We start from the raw sequence: 21,822 nt of genomic DNA on the forward strand, positions 1-21,822 counted from the left end.
GCCCACAATGAGGGGGCTTGGATTTAACTCAGCTTCATCCTGGAGTGCCTCACAACCCCTAAGTGCTTCTAACTTTGTAACAGCCTTAGAGATTCAAATTATATCTAGATTTGTATGTGGAAAAATATATTTATCTCAGGAGTCTTCATAATAAACCATCCACAACCCAACTTTTTCAGAGGGTCCAGAGCCACTCCAGTTACTCTATCCTGCAGCACTCCAGTGCTTGGGGGTGTTTCTAAGAATGGTCAGGCCTCTGAGGAGTACAGAGGACTTGCCTACAAAAATACCTCTTTTCAAAAACATTCATATAATTGAGAATGTTTTTTCTCATTTAAAGGTTCTCTGAATTTTGAGACTGGGCAATGCGTTTGCCTAAACCACATCTCCAGGATTCACACAGCAGACTGAATTCTAGTAGGAAGAATTAATTAAAAATAAATTCATCAGCAGCTTGTGAAATTTTGTTATTTTTAAATACCTGGCACTGTTCTGAGCTGTCATTAACTCAACTCTTCCAAGGCAAACAACAGGCTACAAAGAGCTGATAAATGCTCCAAGCAGAGGTGTAGCTTTAAGGTTTTGGGACACTTCTCTTGGCAGCACCTGAGCACAGGACAGCTCAGGAGACAGCACACAGAACTTTCACCTGCACAAGAGATTCCCCCCCCTCCCTGTTACCTCCTGTGGTTCTGAGAGCTAACTTGGGCAAGCTGGTGTTTTTCCCCCAACATGTCAGGGTATAGCTGTCACCAAAGGAAGTGTGTCACAGCTTTTGTGGTTTTAGTTCCCCACTTCGAGCCACATGTCACTGCAGTTACAGGTTTGCCTAAAACACCAGCACTGCCCAAATCTGCCTGCTGTACACTGATGGTTGTCTGCATCTTAGGAGCAAATATATGCACAAGGAAATCTTATTGTCAAAGGACTGAATATCTGAAACATCCATGTTCTGTTGACTGCATCTTGGCAAGGTAAGTACACATTTTCCTTCTCCTATTTTAAGCTGTACTTTTACATTACAAGTATTTTTACAGAAGTTTGAGTAATTAAAAACCAGTAACAAACTGTAGAAATAGTATCTCCAGCTGAATCAGGGAAGCTGATCTACTGTACTTTTCGTCATGTTAAAGGTTATTCACAGTCAGACTGAGGAATTAACAGTGACAGTCACTTCTTGGCTCTGTTGTCCTTGCAGTGCAGATCTCGCTGGGTACTGAGACCCTGTCAACACCCAGACACAAAGGGCTGAACTAAAAAGAAAGCCAGCTCTTTAAAGATCAGCTCCTTTTCTCTCGAGGTTTCAAGAGCAGCCCTTCACACGACGAGCCCCCTGATTTAAGAACAGCACATCTGGTCTGGAAGGCCACAAGGAACACTGGGCTCAGTGTGCCAGGCAGGGCTGGGAGCTGCACCCCGGGCAGGGACAGGAACGCTGCAGGGCAGCTGGGCTGGCTCTGCCTGCCCTGCTCCAAACAGCTGAAATGGTAAAAAACCCCAAGCTTTGCTGGGTTTGCTTTCCTTTTCCAAGTATGCTACAAGGAATCATCCAGGTGACTTCCACCATACTCAAACAAAATCCTACCTGAGCTGTAGTTTATGACTAAGATGGTTTCTAGTTCAAACTGAATAAACAGGATTAAGCTCAGGATGGAGAACAATTTTATGGGTGAACTGCAAAGTTACAGACAGATCTTTTGTTGCTTCCTTGTTAGGTAAGGAGAGATCCCCTTACACACCAGGTATATCCCTGCCTTCCCTTCGCCTGGTCACACACCAGAACATCACTTCTCTGATTTCATATTTACACACACAATAATACACTTTGTTACCTTTATAGGCAACAAACACATTTTTTCAAGAACAACCACAAAATGAACTGTGACTTTTGGCCACTCCCTGTAGCATTTCAATTTGCACCAGGCAGAGTGTGTAACACTCAAAGGAAACACTTTGATCTGCTACCAGAGACAGAAGAAAGACAGAACAAGACACAGCCTTGCCCTGGGAAGGTCAGGAGCAGCACGGCATGGATCACTGCTTGGCTGATTTGTCACTGCTGATTTGAGATAATTAATAGGATCTTCATACCAGACCAACCCCACTCTCACATTCCTACCCTCCAGAAAAATTCAACAGGTACAGATTTGAATACCACACAAATGTGAAAGAGAACATATGAATGGTTACTGTCACTTGCATAATTATCAGTGGTGTTTTAAAGAAAATGTCACAATCTGCAGAATGTTTGGGAGAAAAAGACAAGAAGTACATTTGTGATAAAGAGCTTTTAGTACAAAAAAGCAGAAAAACAAGAGAACAAAGATTTTCTTGGGCATTTTAAAGTACCCCAGACAGTTGTGCTAGGAACTACACACAATTCACATTGAGTTACTGCTGTCACTTACAGGAACATTCTGGGTTCCACTTCTTCCCTTGCCCATCTGTTCCCTGCCCCAGGGGAATCCAGGGAGGTGAGAAGCAGGCAGTGGTGTGTAACCTCCACAGGGCCTTTGTGCAAAGCAGAAGTGATGACTGGGTGTGATGTGGGCAGCTTGGGAGAGAAGGAACTCCCCGAGTCTGCCCTGACATCATGGAGCCCCCAGCAGGAAACACGTCTCTTTTTCTCTTTGCTCCGTGTTCTTTCTTGAGCTTTGTAGGGTTTCTGTAACCTCAAACTGTCAGAAGTTTGAGACAATCTATTCTTTCACAATCTGGGCACTTGAACTCATCCTCCTACATCCCCCCAAAATGAGGCCATGTATTTTTCATCAAGAACCTTGCTATTCCCTGAGAAGTCCAACCCAAACCTCTAAGAGCCAGCCTCTGCTAAACTAGCACCACAATTTGTATTTTTGCAGGGGACTCAACAGGAAGATGCAGACAAAGAGATGCAGTACCCCACACCTGGCCTTCCCAGTCATGATCATCTTCTCCCTGTGGCTGCAAACGAGTGCAAACCACACAGGCTACCCTCATCTCAGAGAAGAGACCTGGAGTCAGAACAGGACAGAAGCAAGCACAAAGTCTCCTCTGAGCCTCAATTTCAGCAGCCAAACAACTACTTCTGAAATGCAAAGTACCCTGCCATCCTCCTCCTCCACACTGGCCCAAAATTCAACATCTTCCCGTGCCAAAATACGAAGTACCCTGCCATCCTTCTCCTCCACAACGACTCAAAATTTGATTTCCCCTACCCCAAGTGCAGTTTCCACCACGGGAGGATTAGAGAAAAGCAGCAAACCCAAGAGCCCAACGACCAAAGAAACCTGTGAAGACAATAAGTCTCTCATACTGATTTGCTTCATTATCATTGCAGTTCTTGTGCTCATCTGCATCTCCCTGTTTCTGTCCACAGTCGTAGCAGCCAACAAAATCTCCTATCTCAAAAGAGCCCAGCAGGGCAAACGCAGGCCCAGGAGCAATGGAGACCTCCTGGCCACCAACAGCTTATGGCCCACAGCAGCAGGAACGTGGCAGAGGATGCCCCAGGAGACAAGTGGAACCGAGCTGATAATGCAGGAGCTGGTGTCAGGGAGGGATGCTGTGAACCAAAGGAAAACTGAAGATGAAAGTACTGAGAAACTCACCAAAGCAGCAGATAATGGACAAGAAAGCAAAGAACCATCCCAGTCACACAAACCCATTTTAACCAATTTTGTAGTTGAGATTTAATTCACACTCAGGTAAAAATTCATTTTTTGCCTTTGTTACACCATTAACATAAGGCAAAAACTTGTATTTCAAGTAACAGCAAGAATTTCTCCCAGGAAAGCAAAATCCAGATTTTAGAGCTTATCCAATTATGCCAGTGGGAATGCTGCAGCCATGTGTGGATCCAGAGGACAGTAAAACTGTTAAACAGCTTTCTGTAAGTAGTGTCAAGACTGGTTTTACTCCTTTGACCAGAAATCAGGGTGACAGGAGCTGAACAGGATAAACCAAAAGGACAGAATCTGCCCGAGCTCAAAGACCACAGAGGGGAACAAGGAACAGACTGTCAGTCTGCTCAACACTCTGAACACTACGATGCTGCACAGGCATAACCAAATTGCTTTTCAAAGGAAACCATACATTAGTCACAACTCTGATTCAACCACTAATGCAGAATTTAGTCCTTCTCAAAATGCTTTTGGATTTTCCATCAAGAACTTCTTAAACCAGCTGAATTACTTCTGAAGCAGACTGGAACCATATTTATTGTGTTTCAATGTTGGCTATGAATAGATGAAGTCTGTAGTATTTGCTAGAATATGAGAAATTGTTCAATTTGTTATCTTCAATAAACTTGTAATATCAGTTTTTAAATTAATTACGTGGTACTATTTCTCTGTCAAAATGTTAGACAAAAATATGACCAGGCATTTTGGAATGCTTTCAATATCAGTTTTTAAATGAATTACGTGGTATTATTTCTCTAAGTCAAAATGTTAGAAAAAAATATGACCAGGCATTTTGGAATGCTTTATTCCTGTAACACTGGCTGAGCTCACTAAAGGTCTCTGATGAATGGCTGTGATTTCCTGCATCATGGAAACACTCCACTTTCTCCTGACACCAAGCAGAACATGCCAGGAATTCCTTTCAACCACAACAACTTTTAGTTTCTTTATTCTCAGAGACCTGACGTTGCCATAATGGCAGGGAGGTGCTGTGGCTGCTCTCCCTGCAGCAGAGCTTTGCTCTTTTAAGGAAACCTGAGCAGCTTTCCCCAGGCTGCCCCTCGGGCTGAAGAAGCTCTGTGGTTACAAGTGCTGAGACTGCACAGTGCCAGAGCTCCAAACATCCTGTGCAGCTGCAACCAACAGCTGGGACACTTAAGATGGTTGTAGGAGTTTGAGAGGATCAGGATGACTGAATCCCCCACCCCAATTCCACCCATCAGCTTGGCTGGCAGGGCAGACACAGCAGCAGCAGAGGCAGGACGACAGCACCGTGGCAGCCAGGACAGAGCTCAAAAAATTCAACTGCCAGGCTCAAAGGTGGGCTGTGTAGTGAGGAAAATAAAGCTGGAAGGAGTTTAGATGCTTTGCCTAGAACTGGGAATGAGCTGTGGGGGTTGAAGAGAATGGGGAGGAGACAAAGAAATGAGATGAGAAACACCAAGCTAGTGTGAGCAGGGGATCAGGATGTGTGTGCTGCAGGAGCAGGCAGTGTCAGAGAAAAGCAGTGCAGTCAGAGAGGCACAACAGGAAGGGCTGCAGAGGAATCTGTCAGTAGCTACTCAGAACACAATTGCAAAGTGCCATGAGGACACATGTGGTGTGGGTTTCTTTCCACCACGCAGCCTTTCCAGGCAAAAATGCTCCCAAGGACCAAAGAGAGCAGCTTGGGTTACACTGCAGGGTATGGACAGGGGCAGACTGGGGAAGCAGCTGCTCAGTGATGGCAGCAGGTCACAGCGCTGTCCACACACAAAAACAACCCAGCAAGTAGGGGCAGGCTGAGGGTGAAATCAGATTTTGCCCTCTGCCTCTCGCTGCAGCCACACAAGACAGGATGTGTAAGCAGCCAGCATCCCATGACCACACAGCTTTCCATGACTCACCAAGGAATCCAGGGGTGGTTTCCCACCAATACCCCTGAGAGCACAGCAAACCCACCACGGAATTGCATCAGCAACTCCAACCCAGCCCAAACTCGGCGAGTTTTTGATTCGCACAGAAGAAACCGTAACAATGTTCTACAAAGACAGGCAAACAGGTATGTGAGACTCTCCACGTGAACACACGTGCCTGATGTGGCAGGGGCCACGAGCACCCTGTGGCAGGAGCAGCAGTCTGCCCTGGGACACTCAGCCCCAGATAAGAGCCCCGAGCTGCTCGGCGCGGACGCTTCCTGCGGCGTTGGCAACTTCCTCCCTCTCTGTACAAACTTCTGCCTGAAAAGAGCCATTTTACCCTGCCTGATCCGAGCACACGCAGCCCTCCCGAGCCTTCAAACAACAAAGGCAGACGCTGCCTGCTTCAGGGAAGATAAATGTGCAGGTAAGGATCACATTCAAGTACTGAGCCTATTTTGAGAAGAGGGGAGCAGGATAAAAACTGAATAGAATCATTTTAACCCACTACAAACCTGACAGAGTTTAGACCACGATGTTCTCTAGTCATTAACTTACTCCTCATGTGTGTTTACACTGCTGCATTTAAAATTTAATTTTCTGTATTTGTAAACCCATAAAGACTCATGCATATTAATTTTCCAGAAATAGCTTCACAGGACTAGCACTATAGTAACTAATGAATTAGCTCAAATTGCATGAAAGTGACTTCAGAAGGAAAAGAGCTGTGTAGGGGATGAATTTTATATCATTTATTTCATATGGAGACATTTAGAGAGCTGAACTCTAATCAGTACAGGAAAAAAAAGTCTGTTTCATGCCAACAACTCAACATTTGCACAATCTGCATGCAGGAATTTATTTATAAAACACTTTACCATTAGAATGCTGTGTCATTATAGCATAAGTACTTGGAAAACTTTTAAATATTTTGCTATGCTGAACAAATATGGGAACAGGAAATAAAAGTTTAAGAGAATTGTAAAGAGCCTTTTACTTCTGTCTCAGCTTATATCACAACAAGCCACTTCTTCACTCCTGACAACCCTGTCTGTCAATGCTGCAGAGTTTGTCCCAGGTCCATAACCAGTTACATGATAGATAAATGCTATTTTGAAACCTTGTGAGGACTGCTCTGCCAATCTGCTTGTTCTGATAAGGTGAAAAAAGATGATAATAAGCCATTACCTTCAAACAAGCCACTTTATTAATATGATCCATAATGCTGAAAATCTGCTGTTATTTGTAAAGTCAGTGCCAAACCTGCTGATCATGCAGATGGGAACAGGCTTGAAATGTGAAATGTTGGGGAGACCGTTATTTCAGCCTGATGTTATTAACACAGAACTGCCTGGGGGCACTAAAGTGCAGAAATAGTTTACAAGTTACCATGTTCTACTTCTTCCCTGCAACAGCAGAGGACCCTTGTAAAGAGGCCGGAGGGAAATGGCCAGCAGCCAGGTCATGCTGGTCCTCTTCTGTGGGGAAATCTGGAGCTCCCTTTGTGCAGCAGCACCCCAGCACGCTGCCAGGACTGAAAGGCACACGTGCAGCACTGCCACGAGCCCCAGAGCAGACCACCATCCTCTCTACCAACTGCAAGCAACTGTGCCCAGCCAGTCTGACAGAGCCCTGGCTGCCACAGAACCCCAGGCCTTCCCAGGGCAGGAGGAAGCTGGGGATGGCAGCTGGGTGGCAGCGCTGCTCCTTGGCAGCATTTTGATTGGCATGACCCTGGCAATTATTGCCATTCTCCTGTGGAAGTGCTGCACCAGGCCCCCTCCGGCCCAGTCGCACTGGGCAGGCCGGTCCCCCTTCGTGGATGGGGGCACGTCAGATCTCTTCATGGACTCTGACCCCGGCACCAAGCGCTCTTCAGTCTTATTTATGCTGCCGTGGAGACTGAAACAAGGCACAAACGTGCAGGAGGACCCGAGTGTCTCAGAGAGCCCACCCCAGCACACTAGCACTGCTGAGAACGGGCAGCCGCCTGCGCCGGCCACGGGCTGCTGCGGGGCTGGCTCAGCCCCTGCCCCAGAGCAGGAGCCAGCCAACACTGCAGCTGGCTCCTGTCCTCCCCCAGACACTCCACCCGAGTGCTCCGACCTGCCACCACCCCCCGACTGGCTCCGGGAACCCGCTGAGGAGCCCAGCTCAGACCCCAGCAGGCACTCGGCACTTCCCTTGGGAGCAGAGGAAGCACAGCCCTCCCCGCCTGAGCTACTGATCCAGGAGACCCATGAGACACTGCCCCAGCCACAACACCCTTTGTAGACTGCCAAGTTGATTTCCAGAATACTCTACATCTGTCTTAAATCAAGTAATTTTCAAGATGTAAAAAAGGAGAAGTTGACACAGGCAGGAACGGTGAGGCCCCAGCATTTCCTTGACATTTCCCTGGTGTTTCCCAACTTCGGCTTTCACAAGAGAGAACAACCTGCTTCTGCCTGAAGCAAATTTCTGACTACAAAACAAATTGTGCCAGTCACCACCTGTAACCAGAGATTCCAGAAGGCAGAGTACACAGCTGTGTGTGCCAGCAGGGCCAGACACAGGTAACACACGTGGAGATGTCCCAGACAGCCCAGCGTGAGGGACTGGGATTCACACTGGGCTTGCTCCACTGGGCTGTGCAAGTGGATGCACTCACTGCCAGGACATTTTAATAAAGCTTGCTCAGTCAAAGACGTTTTGGTCACTTAAAGCCCACCTGAATATTTGCTTCAATACAGCATGCACTCAGTTACTAACACAGACTCATGTAATGGTTCATGGATGCTAGATTCATTCCTTGGAGCTCCTGGTGTCCCAGTGCTTTGCATGCTCCTCTCTGGTCCTGAGTACCAGCACAGCCCATCTCCCCCTCACCAGCCTTGGCTGGGCAGTAGCAGCCTGGTATCAGAAGTAGATCTTTTTTTTTTACCTGTATTGAATATTTATATAAAGAAGCTGCTAGATGTTGAAGCTAATTTTCCATGAGAGCTCTGCAAAATGGTAGAGTTTGCAGTTTGCTTGAGGAAGGAATAGATTTGTGGGTGGAGCACAGAACAGAGATTTGCACACAATAAACTTCAGAATTTTCTAACTATCACTAATAAAGAGTAGTACATCATCCAAATGCAATTCCAGGCTGCTGTGCATATAATGACCAAAGGAAAATATATTTTCAATTTTCGTTACTGTTTACATAAGCTGTATGATTGGGTATGCCTAAAGAATAGCATTACAATTATACAAAGGCTTTTGTAAGGCTCGATCACATGACACCCTGTTAAAATTAACAGCACTATAAACAAAACATTATAAACACTCTCCCTCGTGTATTGCTTGAGAAAATCAGATCAAGATTTCCTGTAGAAATCTGTAAAATCCCACAAGCTGAGCTATAATACACCTGACAACACAGCGACAGCCTGACCCGAGGAGCAGAAAACAGCATTTTAAAATTATGAAAATATATTCTGGCAGTGTAGCTTTAAAAAGCCTAAATTCACATGAACCTCTATGACAGGAGGAGAGGCTAAGAAGGCAGAAAGCACCCAAGGTAACACAGGAACACGCAGGGGGAGGCAGCCCCGGCTGCCGGAGGGGAGCCCAGCTGCGAGCAGGCAGCCCCGGCTGGAGGGAGCAGCACAGCCGGCAGGGCTGGGAGCCGGGCTGCTGCCCCAGCCCAGCCCCGGCAGGTCCTGGCAGGGCTCGCCAGGTCCTGGCAGGGCTCGGCAGGTCCTGGCAGGGCTCGGGGCCGCTCTGCAGTGCCCACAGGATCAGGTGGTTGCGGAGCCGGGCGCAGCCGTACGATGCAGCTGAGACAAGCACAGCCCCCGGCAGCCTCTGGAGCTGCTCTCCAGAACAAGGCGACCTCTAAGCTCCAATCCATCACAGAAACGATGTGCTGATACTGCAGGACACCACGGTAAGTTTGTGCTTTTTGATTTTACTCACAAAATCCTGCTACCAAATCAGAGATGGGAACGGGAATGGAATGAGGAGCTGATGACAGATGCTTGCACCAGAAATTTGCTGCAGTGTCAGAGATCTCTTGCTAACGGTAACTCGGGTTCTAAACATGTGTTTCCAGCTCTGAGATCGTAATTAACACTGTAAGGAGGGAAAAATGCTACAGTGCATGCTGGCATGAACACTGGAATTTGGGGTTCAAGCTAAATTCCTACGATGTATTTTAACCAATTTACTTAAGCAAACAGCATGCCTGGATGGGGGGGACTGCTACATTACTGCAGAGATTTGTGAAGATCCAGGTGACAGCCATTTTTTCATCCTCTATAAATGAACACATTATTCCAAACATAATATAGGCTTGAAATCACTAAAAACAAGAAGCAGACATTGTATAACGTTTGGAAGAGACTTGCGTTTTCGGAAGAAAGCCCTCATTTGAGCTGGAGGGGGAAAGGGAGATGAAAAAAACAAGTCTCATTCTGCCAGACAACATGACAGGCTGAAGGGATGCTTTGTGAAGTCTCTCTTGAACAATTCTAAAAAGGACCGTGCCACAAAGGGGGTTATTGATATTTTTACTTAATTTCTCCTGCAAGTGGCCATTGCCAAGACAACCCTTATACAGGATAAAATGTATTACATGGATTTAAAGGGTGTCATTTTGGTATATTTATTTCCAGGCAACAATGGAATACCAGATATTGAATACATCTACCTGTCTGCTGGTCCTTCTGGTTTTCATACCCACTGGTTTGGGTATCTGTCCTTCTAGCTGTAAGTGCTCAGGAAACGACAGGAATGTGGACTGTTCAGGCAGAAACTTAACTGTACTGCCCCAGGGACTTCAAGACAACCTTACATATTTAAATCTGTCCTTTAACCAGTTTGTAGATCTCGATCATCAGCTAACGAGGTTCACCAATCTGAGGACCCTTGATATTTCAAATAATTGGCTCAAGAATGTTCCTGCTCATCTGCCCAAGTCCTTATGGGAATTATATGCCACAAACAACAACATTAAAGTTCTTCAGAAACTTGATACAGCTTACCAGTGGAATCTTAGAGTGCTCGATATTTCCAGGAATATGGTGGAAAGAGCTGTCCTGATCAACAACACACTGAGCAGTCTCAAGTTTCTCAATCTCAGCAGCAACAAACTTTGGACAGTTCCAACCAACATGCCCTACAACATAGAGACAGTGGATCTATCCAATAACTTCTTGTCCCAGATACTCCCAGGAACACTGGTGAGACTGCAGCACCTCACCAGCCTCTACCTGCACAACAACAAGTTCTCGTACATTCCTGACAAAGCTTTCGACCAGCTCTCCCAGCTGCAGGTAATAACTCTGTACAACAACCCCTGGTCCTGCAGCGATAACCAAAACATCCTCTACGTGCTGCAGTGGGTGCAGGGCACAGCTGCCCGAGTTGTGGGGGCTCCCTGTGCTGAGCAGCCCTGGGTGAGCACGGTGCCAGCCCCGGCCCAGCCCACGGCGCTGGACTCCAGCCCCATGATCAAAGGCACGAAGGCAGCGGACAGGGAGGCTTCTGCCGCGGCGCCCGAGCCCACCAAAGCGACCAAAACGCACAAACAATTCAAAGCCAAGGAGGTCCCTCCCCTGAGCACCCAAAGCCACCCGGCGCTGCTCCCCGGCACCCCCGACGGCCCCCAGGAGGCCGCGGCCACTCGCACAATCCTCGTCCAGGACTCCCCCGAGGGCAACGCCAGCCTGGCCCCGGCCACGGGATCCTCCACCACTCCCATGACTTTAAGCATCACCAGTGGAATGCCAACAAACTTCTCCAAGATGCCTCAAAGCACAACCGCTACCTTCAGGAAGGAGGAGGCCACGCCGAGCGCGCGCGTGCCCTCCCGCGCCAGCCGCTGGCAGCTGGGGCTGCTCTGTCTGCCGCTGCTGCACGCCCTGGCCCTGGCCATGGACTGAGGGCCTGCACCCCGTGGGATTGCTGGGGTTATTCCTGTGATCACAGCCGGAGTTAGCACATCCGGCTGAAATAATGAATGGAAGAAATGCAAAGTCCTGACTCTGATCTAAAGAAAGTAACGGTTCTTAAAGACGCGCACACTAATGTCGTGATACTAAGCTGCTACTTATTTTCATATGTCTTAATTGAGTACAACTAATCTATTATTTTGGTTTTTAAAACGTGCTTATTTTGTATTTAAATTTTTCATTTTACTTGCACAGAATAAACACATCAGAATTTTAAGTACTGATTTTACGTATGATTTTGTCATTGAACAACTGGAAAAAAACAGAAGGCCTGTATCATATCTGCATTGTCTTGCTTGACTTGCCAGTGAGCAACTCCTGTAATATAGCAGCACAGATTCTTTGTAAGTTATGATGACATGCAAAAGAAAGGGAAAAAATAAAGGAACTAAACTGAACTGTTTCACTAATCAGAAGTTATTCCTGAGCAAAATCGCTAGCATGTATATCTACATTTGCTTCATATGTACTAGAGTATTTTAAATATGAAGAACAACAGTTTTGAATTTAGGAATTAAATAAGACAATGCCATGATGTCTGCTAAGAGGGTGTAAACTGAGATGGCAACATGGTCCAGCTTCAGCATGGGACAGTGGTAGGGGCCAGCATCCTTCTGCTCTGGCTTGACTTAGACACTGCAGGCAAGTTATTGCTCTCTCCATATTAAAAAAGGGAAAAAAAAGAAGAAAAAAAATATAAAAGTAGAGAAAAATGCCAGATGTTCAATGCCATGACACTGTCAAACACAAAGGAGTTATCTACCCAAATTAATGACCTGGAACTCCTTGACTTTATGTCAAGTGACATCCTGAAATGTTAATATGTTCTGCTTAAAAGAATACCACAAATCAGCCAGAACGCAGCAAACTACTATCAGTAAAATGAAATATCAGCTGATTTCTAACACGAGTCATGTAACAAATCAATTGATCAGTTAGCTGGTAAGCTGTCATTGAAACATTCCTGACTCTTGTGACTCCAAAGAGAATGAACCCAGTCCATGGCACTGAACATGCCCAATCCCTGCTTTCCAAGGGCGAGCATGGATGCTCTTCTCCTCCACATCTGCACCGTCAGCCAGTAGAAATAGCTGCACGCATGGTTCTGTCCACTCTAGGAAAATTATTTAAATTATGGCAAAGGTACCTGATATACTACAGATGAAGTTTTGCAAACAGCATGAAATGAAAACTGAAGAACAAGTTAATTGAAAAAGTATTATCCACTTAATATTACAGATCTTATACAATGTTTTCCATTCATTCCAGGCCATTTTATTTCCAGTTATTGTAGCATGAAGGTGCTGCAAAACCCAGAAAACCTCACAACCAAGACTGGAGTCCTCTACCTGTTTCTCCTAAGGTGTCAATGGGGGCTGTAGATCATTTACAACTACTGGTATCACAGAAATGACAACTTTCCAATTGTGAACAGTATTTCTATAACCGGAAACGTGTTTTAATTTCTAACAGTAAATGTTACACAATGGATTTGTACAGTTATTTCATTGGCATTTAAGTAAAAATAAAGTTATGTTTGTATTGAACTGAACTAGTGACTGTGCCTCTTTTCTAATAAGCAGAGTAAAACTAATAAATAGATAGCATTGTATTATACAAACCTGTTTAAAGCAGACATTTGGCTCCATTGTCGTGTCTTATGGGGGGAAATGATGGTTATACTAAATTGCATTATTTAGATACTGATGTATCTCTAATATTGTTTAGCAATAAGCTGATGAGATGACACAATACTGTGACCATCCTTCCCCTTCCTGTTCTTTAGAACCCAGAAACACCAAAGAAGTCCCTGCTGCCACTCTCCAGGACACTCCCTGGGTTTGCTAAGTGCTGACTGACTGTAGCACAACCTATTTCCCATGCTCAGAACTCAGCAATTCCCAGAACTGCAGCATTCTCATGGCCTCATCCCACACACTGGGAGCAGCTGGGCTTCCAAGGAAGGACTCATCACTAAATGAGGTGCTGTGGCTAAACTGCTTGATTTGAGGAAATTACAGGAAATACTGCATGTGTCTTTGCTGCAGAATCAGTACAGGATGCCAAATTCTGTTGCATTAGAAAAACCTACAGGGAATTGACTTTAAAGGCTCTGAGAATGTCTCATTATGGGTGAAACAATCTGATGACCAGCAACAGGAAAACACTGCTTTTCCAGAGGTAATCTGGGGCAACTGCAATAGCACCCTGAAGGACTTGCTATCCAGCCTTCAAACTCCTCAGCGTGCTAAGAAAAGCCTGGGAGTGGAAATGGGGCTCTGGGGCTCCCCAAAAGCACAGGCAGGATGGGGGAGCTGCACCCCAGACCCACAGCTGGGTGTGAAGTGAGCTGGACCAGGGACTCCAGGGCTCTGCTGCCTCCCAAACCCTGCCTGCTCAGACTGCTTTCAGAAAGGCAGACTGGAAGTGAGGCTTGCTGCTATTTTTCTGGAATACGAATGAGCCGATAAGGCAGCAGGAGGAGGCAGAAGTGTGGGAGTCCAGCACTTGTTGCTGGGCAACTGCGCAGCCGCTCCGAGCTGAGCCCAGGGCCGGGGTTTGTAAACACGCTGTGCACCCAGACCTCCAGAAACACAAAATATTCTATTCTCGGTGAAATTGGTATCCAAAACAACTAATCAGCATTTCAGGGCAATATTCAAAATGCCCAGAAAAGCTCTGGCACACCTCTAATAGCTGTGTACTTGCTCTGGAAAGGGTGAAATTGCTGTGGGGATTGCTGCGGTCTGCTGCAATAACTCAGAGGTTTTATTCCTATTAATTAGTTTGGGATCAGCCTTAAAACCTAATGGCAGTAGTTCAGGATCAATATTCATTGATTTATGGATCATTTTGTAACTGGATAGAGATTAAAAACAGAAGAGCACTGGCTCCAGAAGCTGGGTTGTTGCCCAGGAAACAAAATGTGAAGATAGATGACAGAAGGAATTAAATTTCACAGCACAAGAAGGACATAAACTGATCCAGATACATCAGTAAAATGACTCAACAATGCCTTAGCAACAAGATCTTCAACTATAAAAAAAAAGAAAAAAAAGGGGGAAAAAAACCAACCCTAAAAAACCTCAGCTTGCCACAAGCCCTCAAACAGCCTGGCAGCTCCAATCTAAACAATTCTTCCACATTTCACACCTTGAAAACACATCTGGCTCAGAACCAGAAGAAAAACACCCCAAATAAGCTCCATTTAGCCACATCCCTGGGAGAAGAGATGATGCCAGAGCATCCTCCCAGAGCAAAGCCCTTCCTGCTGGTCTGAAAGGCAGCTCTGCCAGGAGTCCTGAACTGTGCAGCTGCTGAAGACAAAGGTAATAACTCACCTAGCAGCAAGGCTCATGCTGCAGTACAACAATATTTCCATTAATATTCCATACCTGGATAAAATGTTCAGAAATCTGCTCCTGCCCACCCTCTCTGAAGGCAGGAATGCTTGGCTGACTGGACTATGACAGTTTTGCCCAGTGAGGCATCTTTGGATTAATTAATTTTTCTGCTTTTAAACAAGAGGTAGGTGAGCTAGGCCTAGCAAACATGTGGTACAAAATTTTGTCTTGATTTACTTCCAGAAATTCTTTCTCTGCAGATTTCTTGCTCTGCAAACAAGGAAACACTGCATGTCAGGTCTGCACAGAATACACAAAGATGCCTCGGATCACTGCCAGGCACAGTCACTTTTTAAGATGGGTTATCACTACTCTCTGCATTTGTATGCCTAATTTCTTGTCTGAACAAGGCAGGATAACAATGCAGGCATTTAGTTTGACTTGACATGAAATAAGACTGTGTCTAATGGAACAAAATGGAGAAGAAAAATGTGGCAAGCAAACAGAGTATTTTAAAGAGAATTCAAAAGACTGCCTTTGATTCTAACTCTGTGCATGTAAGGGGATTAAACATTAGGGATCTTGCTTAAATAAATAAATAAATAAAGGGGGGGAAAAAGGCATCTAGGCTGCCCTCGAGCCAGCCCCTTCTGTCAGCACACCTGAAGGTTTCATGGACTGTTGTGTGGCTTTTGAAGACAGAAAATCAAGACAGAAGGTAAGTGATGCTCCTCATCTTGTGTTCTTTCACTCCATCCAAAGGATCACCACTGATGAGATCCTCTCATGACAACACTGGAAGTGCCCCCAGTGCCACTGCCACCACGGGCAGCACAAACCACAGAGCAAGCCCAGCACGCCCAGGCAGGGCTCTGCTCCCAGGGGCACAGAATGCACCAGCAAGGACCAACCATCAACACCCCAGGGCTGTGCCAGCACCCCAAAGTGCCTGGTGATGCCAGGACCGGAGAAATCCCAGCCCTGGCAGCACTGCACGGCCCCCCAGGCCAAACCAGCCTCACCAGCAGCACCTCAGCAGAGAGAGCAGCTTCAGCAGCTCATCCAATCCTCTGTGCCTCTGACCACACCTGGGGGTGAGCACAGGGATCTCCCTTTTCTTAACACCTCCAGGAATGACTCCTGTCGTGAGTGTAATTACTTTGAAATGACAATCTTGGTTTAGGAAACAAGTCAAAACCACTGTCAGCAAATATTAACCAATAAGCTATTTTCAGACTCTTGTTTGTTACCAAGCTGCTGTCTCTCACATACAATTGACACCTTTGACTGACAGGTTCATTTCAGACTGGGAAGGTGAAAGGTTTCTTACCGCCGAGCGATGTAGTAGAAAACAGGATTGCCAACTTTGGATGTCCCAGCTTGGTAGAAAATATTTAATGTTTTCAGTGCTTTGAACTCCTCTTTCTCATGCACCTGATGCCTAAAAAGCAATACATTGACATCAACTTTCACAACGGCCTTTCAAACAAATTTTAAAAATCCCAAACCTCCTTTACTTTCATCTCTGAACAAAAGTATGAAGTTTACAATCTTGAGCCTTCCTTAAATCACATATGTTACCACCATTTCTCACACTCAGTTTAGTTTTTTTCATTAAAATCTACTCAGAAACCCAGAAAGTTTGTGTAGACTCAGCTTCTCAAACTCTCCTTTAAAACAGAGAGTCTTGATAGCAGAGTCTTAAGAACTACTGACATATCCTCATATGATAAAGTCTAGAAACCCACATTGCGTGTCCCTACCACAATCATCTCATTACCTTGTCATAAACTCTTCAAACTTGGAACTAGTGAGATTTAAGCTGGACCAATGTGTATCTGCCACAGGTTTGTGCTCAGGAGGCCCCAGGTAGGCAAGAAGCGTTGCCATCTTGTCGAAAGGTCGTCGTCCAACAGCCTTGTGGTCCCTACAAACAACATGTTCTTTGTCAGGAAACTCCTTCTTCACTCAGCAACTCCCACTGCCCTTCCTCAACTGGAACAGGCTGGATTTTCTTTTTAAAAGTAATTATGAGAAATCTTCAATGATGACTGATATTCTTCTCAGTAATAACAGAAGCAACAGAAGAGAGTATTTCCAAATATTAACAGTTTTTAGCTGAAGGAGGGGAGATTTAGATTGGATATTAGGAAGAACTCCTTCCCTGTGAGGGTAGGGAGGCTGCTGGCACAGGTTCCCAGAGAAGCTGTGACTGCCCCACCCCTGGAAGTGTCCCAGGGCAGGCTGGACAGGGCATGGATCAGTCTGGGATAGTGGAAGGCGTCCCTGCCCATGGCAGGGCTGGCATGGGACGAGCTTTATGGCTCCTTCCAACACAAGCCACCCCAGGGCTCTGACAGCTGTCCCCTCAGCCAGGGCTGCAGGCTCACCTGTTGCTGGACAGGTACTGGCCGATTTTCTCCTGGTTGTTCCAGAGCAGGCGGTGCAGCGCCAGCACGTTGCCGTCGCTGATGAAGGACAGGCTGTGGTTGACGGTGTCGCTGGCCGGGCAGTCGGACGCGATGTCGAGGAAAAACCTGCAATGCACAGCCAGGAGCACACATCAGCGTGGCAGGGACAGCGCAGGGCCGTGCTGCAGGGCACACGCAGCCCTCCCTGCACACGCAGCCCTCCCTGCACACGGCAGGACACGTGTGCTGGCCCCGGGCCCCACCTTCGCGCCGCGTCAAAATTGCTCTTCACAAAGTCATTGAAAGGCCGCATGTGCTCCTCTTTGGTAAACAGCACGTGGTTGGCAATACTCTGAAGGATCTACAGGGAAAAACATGGCAGAGACACACAGAGGTTTAATGTATTAACTGCTACAGTAATTGACGCAAACATTTCTGCCAGTGAAGTTAAACTGGCAGAAACCATTTACTTTCACTTGTTGTCTTGAGGTTTCACAACAAAAAGCCAGTAAGTCAAGTAGCTTAAAATACACTCACTTCCAAAGTCTTTCCTTTCTCATAATTTTAAATACTAAAAACCCATTCACTTTTTTATGAACTTTAAACTAGGAAAAGAAATCATCTTTCAAACCGCAAGTTATTCAGTATTTCTCCTGGAACTTAAGACAGGTAAGTAAAAGCAGCAGCACACCCCCATCTAAAGAAAAATACAATTTCCCAACATTTACAATGGATAATATACACAGGCCACAGAATCTGTGGCCTCATTAAACTTTTTAAATTTTTTTTACAAGAAATATGACCAAATAAGATTGAAGACAGGAAAAATCCCTTTTTTAGCAGTGGGATGAACCTGATAAATGCTGGCTGCTGCTACCCTCATTGTGCTCACAGGAACATTGGTCTCTGTTAGTTTCCAAATGAGAAGCTCAAGTGAAGGGCTGTAATTCCACTCTCTTATCCATCCTTTTGGCAAAGTGTTCCTGCCCATCCTTACACTGCTGAGAGCTCAAACAATGCCATGATGCACAAACACAGCACAGACACGGCACTCTCAATAAACGTGACGGCTGCCACAAAAACCTCCACATTCCCCCATTTTCTCAGCGCTCAAGGAGCGGTACCGGAGCAGGCAGAGCACAAACGCGGGGCAGGGAGGCACGCGTGTGGATTCACCTTTGACATGAGCTTGAGGCCGCGCTCGATGCGGGGCGGCGGTTTCTTGTCCAGGATGCCCGCCTCGTACGGGGACACGATGGCGGGGTTGATGAAGCGCAGGAACATGGCGCTGCCCACGGCCCCGATGCTGTTCTGGGGGAAGCGCTGGCTCACCACCTGGGCACGGACAACGACACACGACAGGCTGCGTTAGCAGCGGCCAGGGCTGCCCAAAGCCTTGCGTGGCAAGCCAAGCCAAAGCGCTCTCTCCACACCACCATGCGCAGCACAGTGCAGCGGGGCTCTCTTGCATCCCGGAGAACCAGAACAAGGGGGAAAGCAGTGGGGCTCTCACACAGCAGCTGCCTGCTGCTCGGCTCCCTTGGCAGGGACACTGCCCCCAGAGCTCCTGCCAGGTCTCAGAGCTGAGCCCACACAGGCCTTGCCCCTGGAGGGACCCCGAAGGTGCCTCAGGTGTGCACTGCCCTCCCCAGCACAGGGAACACCTTGCACCTACTGGGTCTTTGATCTGTGTGTTTGTAACTGCACAGCTGAGCCACGAGCCTCTCCAGCAATAACACTGTGCTTTACAGCTTCAGGAGCAATCTTCCATTTGTGAGGAGGAGCTATTTGCAGCAATACCCTTCAAAACCATTACCTGTCCACAACAGGACAGAAGGAGCCAGAGATGAGTGGCCAGGGCACTCCTCTGCCTACACATACACTGTATAAAACCACTGAGCAGATTTAAAATATTGTCCTTTGCCATCCAGGAAAAAAATAATTCTGAAGAAATCTCTTTTCTTTTAGGAAATCAAATATGCATTACTAAGAGGAGAGTTGCTCTTTGGACGTCTGTGATTTAACTTTGAAAAGTTAAAGACAAAGCTTCCTGACAAAAATAAAGTTCTTAGATATTCAACATGTGGATATACTGTAATGAGTAACAATGGTTAATCAAAAGGAGTCAGATTCTTCCTTTCCACAAAATAAAATTAGTAAACTTGATATTATCCTGTTTAAAATAACCTCAAAGCAAGTCCCAGTTTAGTAAAATACTTCAAAACATAACTAATGCAATCTCAGATCACGCTGCTGAAACCAGACAAAGCCATTAGTACAAAGTACACCAAGAATCACTTTGGTTCATTAGCAACTCCAGTCAGTTACCTTGTGATGCAATTACTGGTATTTCCTTGTAAAATACTGGTTTGCCCACAACTTTTACATTTTAAATGTGGTTACTATTCTGCTCAGTTACAGCAAAAATAACAGTACTTTATAAAAGTCTAGATTTCCATTCTGGTTGATTCATACTTTATATTTTGAGGTCACTGCCAAAGAAAAGAGTAAGTCTGAATTTTTAAAGACAATGCTCTAAAGCAACCCACAGATCTAAACCCTAACACAGCAAGTTACTTAAAATGGAAAATCTGCTTTTCTCAGGAAATAATACAAGTGCTAAAGTTGGGGTTTCTCACTTAATCACAAAGCAAACAGAAGAAAATGTGTCAGAAACAAGTCCCACGAGCCTCTTTCGAGTACCCCACAAATATTAATTGTTCTTTGCCCAGGATGCAAGCTCAGGTTATCTGCCAGAGTGTTAAAGCAGCTCAACAGACCCAGATTTTCTCAAAACCAAAGGAAACACTTTTCTTCCACAATTTTTTAATTTGAAGATGGTGGCAAGGCTAGAAGAGTCAGAATATTAAAAACTAAGCAGTAATGTTAAAAATGTCTCATTTACTCAAATAGGCACACAGAGAATATTTTAAATCTAACTTAATTCCAGTGTTAATTGAAATGAAAGCTATTTTGTGCCAGAATTAGTAGAATGATTTTACAGTGAGGTCAAATAGACTGAAGTGAAGATATTTTGAACAAACAGCAAAAGATTTCTGTTGTGCTTTGAAAGAAATGGCTAATAAAAAGGTCTCCAAACTTACTGATTTTTTGTTTTCCTTTTTTTCTTTTACGGTAGCTTTATTCAGTAGAGAGTGGCAAGTTGCCTACAGAACAGAGATGAGCACAAACAAGTCACAGCACCAACTACATACAGCAACAAAAAACCAATGTTGACTTGTACATAAATTACACAGTAAAATGTAACAAACATAACCAACAGAAAATGAAATATATAAACTAAAGACTGATGATGAAGTTTTTATTCCACAGTTTTATTACATCTTATTTACAAAGCACTAAATACAAAACAAGCAAATGTTGAATTTCAATCATTTCTACTATTTCTGGCTAGATTAAAAGTCAAACCACATCAGTGTGCTCATGATACACAATCTTGGGCCTTAAATGGTGTATTCAGCTTTCAAATGTATTTTACCATCCCCAAATAATTTTAACAGTACAAATAGTAGTGTTATACCTTTGAAACACATATTGCTTTTTAAGTTAAATTTAGAGTTTGAAATCTTCCCAATGTTTCTCTGTGTGTCCTTCAATTTGGTTAGACCTGTGAACCACCAGGGCTATTCCCACTGTCAGAGGTAACTGCCATAAAACACTCTGTGGACAAAGGAAGAAGGAAGCTACAGTCTACAGTTAATTTATTAAAGATTTCCAAGTCAAGAGATCTGACTTGATTGTGCTTATTTCTGCATTTCACTGAGATGCAAAGGGACCCCCCAAGAAGACCCCAATTCTGTTTTCCTTCCAGCAGCACCTGAGCAAAGCCCCAGCCCCTCGTGCTCCCCAGCCAGAGGTGCAGCACCACTCCGGGAGCTGGGAAGGGCTGGGCACCCCTGGGAAGCTCCAGCAGCAGCCAGGGCTGGGTCCCAGGCAGCCTGCAGCACTCAGCACCTCCAGAGGGCCACCCTGGCACTGGCAGAGAGCTTCCACACCTCCAGCATGGAACAGAATGAAAAGGAAACAGCCCAACAACCCAAAGCAGCCAGTTAAACCCTCTGCTAAGCAAGCTGAACAGAAACCTGTGCAGGACCTATAAATAATTCACCAGTGGCACCTCTGCCAACTTTCCCTGTGGCATTTCCATGAGTGGCTTCTGGAGCAGTGGTACACACACTCTACTCACTGGGATGCTGCAGCTAGAGGAAAACTTCCACCTTGCTTTCCCAAGAAAAACGTGTGTTTGTGGGGCTTTGATGGAAGAGGCAGCAGGCACAGATCCTCTGCAGGAGGTGCTGTGAGCATGCTTGCTCTCACATCACACTCCTGAACATACATTACCTGTGAGGAGCCAGGTGGATCTGTCCCAGTAGCCAGTTACTGATGTTTCCAAAGGAAAACACTCACTGGGCTCTGCTCCCAAACAGAAACACCAGCCAGCAAAGACACCAATATCCAGCTAAAGACACCCTTTCTGAGGTTGCTACAGTGATTAAAACTAGCTGCTA

The 21,822-nt window shown here is 45.7% G+C and overlaps 4 protein-coding genes across 4 annotated transcripts in view; 3 read left to right on the forward strand and 1 right to left on the reverse strand.

The window, feature by feature from the left end:
- Positions 1–21,822, reverse strand: part of NF1 (neurofibromin 1) — an 83,299-nt gene that overhangs the window by 21,517 nt on the left and 39,960 nt on the right. Inside the window, exons 28-33 of the mRNA XM_039720890.1 lie at positions 20,398–20,460; positions 18,470–18,628; positions 17,557–17,654; positions 17,273–17,419; positions 16,663–16,809; positions 16,213–16,323 (exon numbers count right to left, since the gene is read on the reverse strand). Coding sequence (XP_039576824.1) covers positions 16,213–16,323; positions 16,663–16,809; positions 17,273–17,419; positions 17,557–17,654; positions 18,470–18,628; positions 20,398–20,460 — 725 coding nt within the window. The remainder of the gene's footprint in view (positions 1–16,212; positions 16,324–16,662; positions 16,810–17,272; positions 17,420–17,556; positions 17,655–18,469; positions 18,629–20,397; positions 20,461–21,822) is intronic.
- Positions 845–4,256, forward strand: EVI2A (ecotropic viral integration site 2A). The gene is made up of 2 exons (XM_039720421.1): positions 845–974; positions 2,862–4,256. The coding sequence occupies exons 1-2, from the start codon at positions 871–873 to the stop codon at positions 3,673–3,675; spliced, it is 918 nt and encodes a 305-aa protein (XP_039576355.1). The 5' UTR covers positions 845–870; the 3' UTR covers positions 3,676–4,256.
- EVI2B (ecotropic viral integration site 2B) lies at positions 5,790–7,865 on the forward strand. The gene is made up of 2 exons (XM_039720422.1): positions 5,790–5,987; positions 6,976–7,865. The coding sequence occupies exon 2, from the start codon at positions 7,007–7,009 to the stop codon at positions 7,832–7,834; it is 828 nt and encodes a 275-aa protein (XP_039576356.1). The 5' UTR covers positions 5,790–5,987; positions 6,976–7,006; the 3' UTR covers positions 7,835–7,865.
- OMG (oligodendrocyte myelin glycoprotein) lies at positions 9,336–13,090 on the forward strand. The gene is made up of 2 exons (XM_039720420.1): positions 9,336–9,473; positions 10,201–13,090. Exon 2 carries the CDS (start codon positions 10,207–10,209, stop codon positions 11,467–11,469), a length of 1,263 nt encoding a protein of 420 aa, XP_039576354.1. The 5' UTR covers positions 9,336–9,473; positions 10,201–10,206; the 3' UTR covers positions 11,470–13,090.

The sequence above is a fragment of the Passer montanus genome, unplaced genomic scaffold (genome assembly GCF_014805655.1).
Source record: "Passer montanus isolate IOZ18808 unplaced genomic scaffold, ASM1480565v1 scaffold44, whole genome shotgun sequence".
NCBI classification, from domain to species: Eukaryota; Metazoa; Chordata; class Aves; order Passeriformes; family Passeridae; genus Passer; species Passer montanus.

Excerpts from the sequence above, each read along its gene's own strand:
- EVI2B (XM_039720422.1), top strand. The coding sequence starts at position 7,007 with ATGGCCAGCAGCCAGGTCATGCTGGTCCTCTTCTGTGGGGAAATCTGG.
- EVI2A (XM_039720421.1), top strand. The coding sequence starts at position 871 with ATGGTTGTCTGCATCTTAGGAGCAAATATATGCACAAGGAAATCTTAT. Across the intron at positions 975-2,861 it reads GTTGACTGCATCTTGGCAAG|GGGACTCAACAGGAAGATGC; the intron begins GTAAGTACACAT and ends GTATTTTTGCAG.
- OMG (XM_039720420.1), top strand. The coding sequence starts at position 10,207 with ATGGAATACCAGATATTGAATACATCTACCTGTCTGCTGGTCCTTCTG.